The 8,693-nt window shown below is 36.0% G+C and overlaps 1 protein-coding gene across 1 annotated transcript; it reads left to right on the forward strand.

The window, feature by feature from the left end:
- Nucleotides 1–551: 551 nt before the first annotated feature.
- Nucleotides 552–8,328, forward strand: porcnl (porcupine O-acyltransferase like). Its single transcript, XM_084389190.1, has 13 exons — nucleotides 552–813; nucleotides 2,342–2,509; nucleotides 3,458–3,650; nucleotides 3,777–3,820; nucleotides 3,933–4,114; nucleotides 4,880–5,010; nucleotides 5,106–5,231; nucleotides 5,322–5,422; nucleotides 5,505–5,581; nucleotides 6,909–6,972; nucleotides 7,219–7,304; nucleotides 7,450–7,560; nucleotides 7,716–8,328. The coding sequence occupies exons 2-13, from the start codon at nucleotides 2,374–2,376 to the stop codon at nucleotides 7,812–7,814; spliced, it is 1,350 nt and encodes a 449-aa protein (XP_084245316.1). The 5' UTR covers nucleotides 552–813; nucleotides 2,342–2,373; the 3' UTR covers nucleotides 7,815–8,328.
- The last annotated feature ends 365 nt before the right edge of the window (nucleotides 8,329–8,693 follow it).

Below are 8,693 nucleotides of genomic sequence, written 5' to 3' on the forward strand. Positions count from 1 at the left end.
TCTTAAATACGTCTCTAAGATGTTTGTACACAGCATGCTTTCCAGATTAAGTGTTCTAACAGACATCTTGCAGATGTAGGCCCCATGTGTGCTATCTGGGAAAATAGCTAGTAAAAATGTGTTGCTATTGGAATTTTAGTTCATTTACAATTTGAAAATAATTATTTTAGAATTAGTTTTTGAATTAGGTGTTGTGAGGGTGAAACCAACGAAGACTAGGCTACTTCTAGAGAAAACAAGATTATGCATTTGGACTTTTGACTTTTGACAAAGCTTCCCCGATAAGGCACATAAACTGATTTTCTTCAATAAGCAAAAACAATGAGCAATTCATTTTCATCAGATAATAATAAATGAAATTTCTCCTGAATAATTTCAACAGCATCTTTAGGAACAAGAAAAGGAAACCCGGGTGGAAACAGATAAGCGCGATTTCAATCAAGACCGTAAAATTATTTTTTAAATGATAAATGAATCCAAAGGAAACCAGAAAATGCATCGCATCGACCATCATTCCCATAATAAATAAATCCCAGGCACTCCAGCACCTCCACCGGCCCTGCGGAGGAAGTGAACAGTGAACAGTGAACGCAGAAGCAGCACGCGCGAGTCAAGTTTGGTTGAACTCCGGTGTGTTCATTACCACGACAGCGGCTGCGTCTCTGCGCTGAGTCTCACAGATGTTTATGCTCGTGCTAACGGAATGGAAAAGACACCTGGATAAGCTGGACGGCACATTCCACTGGAAAAATCCTCGTCCTACTTCCGGGTGTGAGGTTGTAGCGCAGGATACTTCTGTGCTTCTGGAGATCGGTAAGAATCGCGTGGAAGTGCAGCAGTGAGCCGAGCTCTTCGTTCACAGTCGAGCTATTTAGTTGTGTTACATGTCGCCGCGACAACTCTTTGAACTCGGTTACAAGTTCATGAATCTCGATGAATTATAATTTTGATTTGCACGATGCAAAAGGTAGCATATCTGTGTTTATCTATACGATAAAACTACTTCTAAATGGCATGCAAATTCAATGAATCTCAGATAGTCAGTGATGTTGTAGGGCTAAAGCTCGTCTCATCCACATACAGCTGCATTATATAACGACCTCTGTTTTGGAATAAAGGGGATGTGAAACGGTTATATGAACACAGACTGGCCCAGTTATCATGCAGGAATTTTCATTCCAGAAATGCTCTTTCCCTGTCAGTCCTGGACTACATAAAGCATGGACTCAACAACAAGGTTTTGCTACAAGGATTTCCCCCCTGCTTTCCTGGATGGGCCAGCAGTTCAGCATTTTCATTAACCCCATCCATAAAAATGATATTTTTATTTTTTTTAGCTCATAGCTAAATAATAAAATGTACTAGAAATAATAAAAAATAAATGATATTGCAATATTCAATAATAAATTAATAATAATAATTCATTTCATGAAAGATATATTCAAAAACACACTTTTGCTTGAAAACAATCTGAACATCAGTGATTGGTTTATACTTTTTAACGTATTCTAACATACAGAATGCCAATATTTTCACTGGTCCCACCACAGAAAAATTATAAATCTTATTTTTAGCAAAGTATTTATGTGTGTTACAGAACACACATTGGGTTTTCATGTTTTATGGGGACATTCCATAGACATATACAGTTTGTACAGTATAAAAATCTTTATTCTTCTATCCCTTTACACGAATCCTACCCTTAACCTTACCCATCACAGAAAACTTTCAGGATATTTACATTTTCACAAAACATCACTTAGTATGATTTATAAGCTGTTGTCCTCATGGGGACCAAAAAGTGTCCCCACAAGGACAAGGATTTTGGATATTGCCATCTTTGTGGGGACATTTTGTCCCCATAAAGTAAGTTATACCTGAACCCCAAACACACACACACATTGCAAAGATGTATCTAGATATTATTTGCAGACTTAGTATTTAACAATGCCATATGTATGTGTATGTATATTTATATATATTGCTTATAAAAACTCAATTACAGTTACACATCTTTGCTAGCAAACAGTGGCAATGATGCAGAATATTACTGATAGATGAGCTAGATAACGTTGCATTGTTGACGCATTTAAATCAGCACATTTGCAACAAAAAAGGTCAATGCGTCATTTAAAACCTAATGTATTCCATTTCAAATTTATGAAAGGCACAAGATAAACATATGTAAGATTTAATGACAACGCAGCACTGGGCAAATAGCTGACTTTTCCATTAACTGGCCTGAAATCGTCTCACACTATAGCCCTTGTTGAGCCCTACGATAAATCTATCCAATAACCATACAATAGAATAATGCTCTGTTTCTCTTGTCTTGTCCCAGTCTGTGTTTAACAGCGTTCTAGGGACATTACTATGGATTCCTATGGACGTGTGGAGTTCCTGCAGGCTCTAGCAGAGGGCTGTGTGCTGCCCACTGCCCAGCAGGGTTTAGAGCAGGTCTGGCAGCTTCTGCTCTTCTGCCTGCTGTGTCGGGTCATCTGTAGACTAGGTGAGTCCATCCATCGTGCACAACCCCAGCCCTCAAACACCTGTGAGGCTGTTAGTCTTACCCCAAAGGATGGGAGCATGGCCTAGATGTCTCTTGAATGGCTAACTTCAGTGCTTTTTGTCATCCGTTTCACAGCTAAATGTATTGTAGCTAGGGCTTCACAATATATCGAAATAAAATCAATATCATATTATGGCTTAAGGTCCTTGCACATTGAGACATGCGTTTTTTCGTATTCGTGATTCGGTGGCTCTGAATTTTCAAAACATCATTCAAAATGCTTGCTACGGATGCGAAAAAACGACGAAAATCGAACCTGATACGAATTTTCTTATGACGGACGAAAGTTTCGGAGGCAGTGTGTAAGCTTGATTGAAAATTGCGACTCAGTGTGCAAGGGCCTTTATGTGTGCTACTTATTTCAGAATCATTTACACACGTAGAGTTCACGATACAGCATTGAGGCGTAAATATCGGTGTTGTAATTTTATAGTTTTATTTTATTTAATAATAACCACAATAAAACAATAAATGTAAGATATACTAGACATTTTCACTCAGAAATGGCTAGTAAATTTCACAAATAATTACAGAAAGAGTGCTTTCTTTGTTTTATTTACAACTTAAAATTATATTTTTATTATAGTGAAGCTTTTCCTAAAAACAAATTGCCATTAAAAAAAGTCTTCAGAATGAATAGTATTTTTTGAGGTTTTTATTATCAGTGGCTATTCAAGTCATCTGGTGAATATTCCTGTATTATTTTATAGCACAATATATATTGCAGATAAACAAAATCTCGCAATGTCAGTTTTTCCAATATTGTGCATCCCTAATTGTAGCGCAAATGTCCACACTTGATCTTGTTATATGGAACTCATGTTACTGAAGCGGTCCATCTGTTGAGTCTTGATGCGGCAGTGCTAATGGCGTGTCTGTGTTTGACAGGTGTCTCGTGTCATGTGAAGCATCTGAGCTCGCTGGCAGGCGGTCTGTATGTGCTGTACGTGTTCTTTGAGCTGCACACGATGTGGGTTATTATCCTGAGTCTCCTCTGCTACCTCATCCTGCTCCTCAGCATAAACTCCAGCAGCCGAGGGGTCTTCCTCTCCGTCGTCATCCTCATCTACATGCTCATGGGGTCTGTCATCCACTGCATAGCTAGGGCTTAATGAACACAGAAAACTGCCTGGCTCAAATTGAAAAAACTAGACGCAGCTAGTATTTGATCACGAGTGGTCACATGTTTTGTTCATTTTCATTATAGGGAGCTTCATATGATAGATGCAGCAACCTGGCATAAGATGAGAGGTGTGTCTTTATTGATTCATTATTAATCTGCATATTCTACTCAAGCAAATTTTTCTCAAATGTCACTCACTATCGCATCACATCCCGTACTGACTGGTTTGGTTGCGTCCAGGCTCTCAGATGGTGGTGGCCATGAAGGCCATCTCTCTGGCCTTTGACCTTGATCGAGGCGCTGCGTCCTCCTTTCCCTCCCCACTGGAGTTCATGGGATACCTCTACTTTCCTGGAACCGTCATCTTTGGCCCATGGATCAGTTTCGCCCGCTACACAGATGCAATTAATGGACAAAAAATGGTATTTGTATTTAAAAATACAAATAATACAAAAAAAAATTGTATTTATTAGAAGTATTTTATTATTTTTATATTATTTTATTTCTGTGAGCTCACTTATTTTTGCCATCTGTTTTACAATCTCCTTTCGTATATATTAATGTGAACATTTATTTATGTGCAAACAGAGGTTTTAAATAAATGAATGCTCATTTTCAGCAAGGATGATTAAATTGATCAAAAATTACAGTAAAGAAATTTACATTGTCACAAAAAAAACATATTTCAAATAAATGCTGTTTTTTTAACTGTTTTCAACATAGATAATAATAAGATTTTTCTTGAGCACCAAATCAGCATATTAAAATTAATTCTGAGGGATCATGTGACACTGAAGACTGGAGAAATGGCCATCACATGAATAAATTACACTTTAATATTTATTAAGACAGTTATCTTAAATTGTAATAATTTTTCACAATATTACAGTTTTTACTCTATTTTGATAATAAATATATAAATATGGTGAGCATAAGAGTCTTACCAACCCCTAGCTTTGTAGCTGTATAAAAAATATATGTACAAATAGCCATTTTTCCAATACATATGGTTTCAATACAGTTTTCAGAAAGTCTCTTTATATGCATATGCAGATATTGACATCAAAATGAACTGAATGTGTTTTGCAATTTTCTTTAATGAAGAGAAGATCATCTTGATTTGTGCTGAGCGCATTTCCATCAGCAAAGAGCTTGTTATTCAGTAACTATCTAACTATCTCCTGCAGAGCGTTGGCTGGTTCGGAAAGATTGCTCTGAGCTTTCTGAGGAGTCAGATCTGCCTGGTTATTTCCAACTGTATTGCTCCTTATCTCTTTCCTTACTTCATTCCCATCTACGGAGATGGACTTCCTCGTAGGTGAGCTGCTCTTCCCTCCCTTCCTCAGAGATTCCATATTCAGAGGAAATGAAATTGTCTGTTTAATATCGTTTTTATTGGTCTTTTGTCCTCAGGTGGCTTCACGCTTATGAAAATGCAGTGTCCTTCCACTTCAGCAATTATTTTGTCAGCTACTTGAGCGAAACAACCACTGTGATGGCTGGAGCTGGATTCTCGGAGCACAAAGACCACCTAAAATGGCATGTGCTCATGCTTTTTCTCTCTTTATTTATCTTTCTTTGTAAAATAAGAATTATTGAGACCTAATGTGACGTCTTGTTAATTCAAAGGGATATCACGGTAGCTAAACCTATGAATGTGGAATTGCCGAGGTCTATGGTGGAAGTTGTCACCTCTTGGAATCTGCCCATGTCCAAGTGGCTTAACGCATGTATGTATATTTATCCAGGTTTATGATATATTACTGATTCATATGTTATATATTAATGTTCTCCGTACACTTTAACACACAGACGTCTTTAAAAATGCACTCAAACTTGGCACCTTTCCTGCCATCTTGGTGACCTACACCGCCAGTGCATTGTTACATGTAAGTATGATTTTCAGCTCTCTGGTTATAAACATTTTCACAAGGAAGGTTTGTTGGCACAGAATCAGGTTCAATCTGTTTAAACAGATTTGAGTTTGTATAAGAATAAAACAACACCTGATCCGGAAAACAGTTTCCCTCTAACATGACAGCTTGAATAAAGATGGTTTGTTATCTCTGAACACCATGACCCAGATTTAAACTGCTGTCTACAGCTGTTGTGGATAGATAATTCAATCACAGCTGCCTACCCTGGCAGCTTATTCCTTGTCACCTTAGTGAGCTGTTGTAGGTTGTACATGTTAGGTTGCTACTCACTGTGTAGCTAAGATAAAGTCATTCATGCTGTAGTACCAGTTTGACCTTTAGGAATATAAATAAGCTATATAAGAATAAAAGCTACAATAATTATTAGATATACATGTATCAGAAATGTCTCTGGCTAAAAAAATGAGACAAAAATGTAACTTTTTTTTTTTTTTTACACTTACAATCAAAAACAAAGTGTGAATTTGAATCTGTTTGGGTTTGCTGACTATTAATGTGGGTTTTGGAGAAAGGATGTTTGGTTGTAGGGATGGGGGCGGGTCCAATTTGGTAGATAATTCTGGCAAAAATTTGTAAAGCATGAAATTAAAACACCTTTAACATTGTGTGATTGTTTTATTAATTATTTTTAGAACTTCACAGGACAGTAATCAACCAGTACTATATCAGTGACATAAAATGTTGTAGTTGAGTGGAGCCCTCTTGTGGTTAATATAGGACTATATTCACTAAATTCACTTGGGTTTAATAAGAGTTTGTAAAGTTTTTGAAAGAAGTTTATGAGTTTATATTCACCAAGGCTGTATTCATTTGATCAAAAATACAATACAAACGGTAGAATTGTTAAATATTGTTACAATTTAGAATACATTTAAAATGTAATTTATTACTGTAATGTCAAATCTGAATTTCAAGCAGCCATTACACCAGTCAGTGTCAAGTCCTTCAGAAATCAGAATGATCTCTATGCTGATTTGGTCGAGGATTTTCTTTCTTTTTTTGTTATCAATGTTGGAACAGTTGTGCTGCTTAATGTTTTTGTGGAAACTTTTGATGAATGAAATGTTCAAAGGAACAGCAGTTATTTGAAATAGAAATCTTTTGTAACATTATAAATGTATCAGTTGCTTTTGATCAATTTAATGCATCCTTGCTGAATAAAAGTATTAAGATTTCAAAGGGAAAAAAACCGTTCTGACCCCAAACTTTTAAAAGCAGTAATTTGATTGCTAGTGTTTCTGTATTTTCTATCATTAATTAATTACGTGTTGTTTGGCAGGGTCTCAGCTTTCATCTAGGGGCCGTGCTGCTGTCTTTGGGATTCATCACTTACGTTGAACATGGTAAACAATAATTTTAGTTCATTCATGCATTCTTTAGTTCATTCATGCATTCTTGCCATCAATAAAATGACCAGATCTTTGATACAATCAGTAAATCAATTATATTAACATATTAATATTAATGCATGCAGTCATCATGGCACACATTCCAGTAGACATGACATTCATCTGTCATTGAAGTGACATGACATCAGTAGTCTAGGCAACAGAACTGAAATACAGACTCTTTTTGTTTTTTTCTTGTAGTTCTGAGAAAGCGGTTGGCGGCTATTTTCAGTGCTTGTATACTGTCAAAGCGCTGTCCAAGTGACTGCCATCACCAAAATAAGAAGGTGATCTGTTATTTTAACCAAGTCCTGCACTCCAGGATCAAATGTTTCTGTATTGTGAAATCTGTAGTTCATGGATTTCCACTGCAATTCCTTATGAAGTTATATTATTAAATTGAGATCTCCTTTTTCTTTTTTCTTTTTGTAGACTGTGTGGGTATATGGTGTTAACATGTTCTTCAGTGCGTTGTCAATATTCCACCTGACATACTTGGGATCACTGTTTGACTCTGAAATGGACAACATGCACGCTGAGGAGGTGAGCAATTTTTTATATGCATTCTTTTTTCATATACACAATTTAATTAAATTTTAATTCAATTTTGTATTAATATAAATAATCAACTACTAATAAAAATCTATCAAATCCAATTAGTAAAAGTTGCTTTATCGCAGTATTTTGTTTCCACACAGGGTTACATGGCCAGTCACACCATTCAAAAGTGGTCGGAGCTAAACTGGGCGAGCCATTGGGTGATGTTTGGCTGTTTTGTGTTTTATTGGCTCATTTAAAGAGAATGCTATAGTATTGAAAACAATCAATGGGTCATTCACTGAACCTGAACGTGAAATATGGTGGATGCTTGCTGAGAAACCATAGACTGCCGTTTTCAACAATCAGCGTTACCACATCCATCCTTCTGTCCCTCACATGGAGAAGAGTGCCATAAAAAGTGCCTTACGACTCATGGTTACAATAATCATTTTGTCATAATATGATGATACTTGTTCTTTTTATTTTAATTTAGATTAGGTACAATTTTGAATTAAACAAAACAAAACAAAAATCAGTGTGCAGTTCATCTTAAGTGTTACTTGTATCTATTTTTTGTGTGTGCCAGTTTTTGTCTCTTTATGGCTTCATATAGAGAATAAAGCATAGTCTCTTTTAGTGTGACCATGTTATAGCCACTTTTATAGTACATGTCTTAGAATGATAAACATGTTTCATATTTTTACCTAAAAGTGAAGATTAGGTCTGACAATAATATTTATTATTTTCTAATAAAAAAAAATTGCCAACATGACTATTTTTCTTGAATTATATCTTTTGCATTACTTAATAGCACTTAAATCACTTTGTTCCCTGCAATCAAGTAGGCACTTTTATCCACTTATTATCACTCATGGTGATAGTGCAGCCATGTGGTGTAACTGTGATGGTATTTTATGGAATTCTGAAGTATAAAAAGAACATCATGTACTACCAAAATACATGTAAAAACAAAAAAAATTGCATTACCATAGTGTCATGTCATAGACCACCACAGTAAAACGTGTTTTGGTGGGTTAATTGTTAGGTACTACTTTTAGTGAGTTAGGGATTTTCTATCAATTTGGACAAATCTGATACATGAAGTCCAAGCTTGGGCCACTTACAGGAATCACCGA

Source organism: Rutilus rutilus (genome assembly GCF_951802725.1).
Source record: "Rutilus rutilus genome assembly, chromosome: 19".
NCBI classification, from domain to species: Eukaryota; Metazoa; Chordata; class Actinopteri; order Cypriniformes; family Leuciscidae; genus Rutilus; species Rutilus rutilus.

Bases quoted from the DNA above. Each gene is read 5' to 3' on its own strand.
- porcnl (XM_084389190.1), top strand. From the start codon at position 2,374: ATGGATTCCTATGGACGTGTGGAGTTCCTGCAGGCTCTAGCAGAGGGC. The intron at 5,011-5,105 runs GTGAGCTGCTCT...TTTTGTCCTCAG, and splicing joins GGAGATGGACTTCCTCGTAG to GTGGCTTCACGCTTATGAAA. The intron at 6,973-7,218 runs GTAAACAATAAT...TTTTTCTTGTAG, and splicing joins CATCACTTACGTTGAACATG to TTCTGAGAAAGCGGTTGGCG.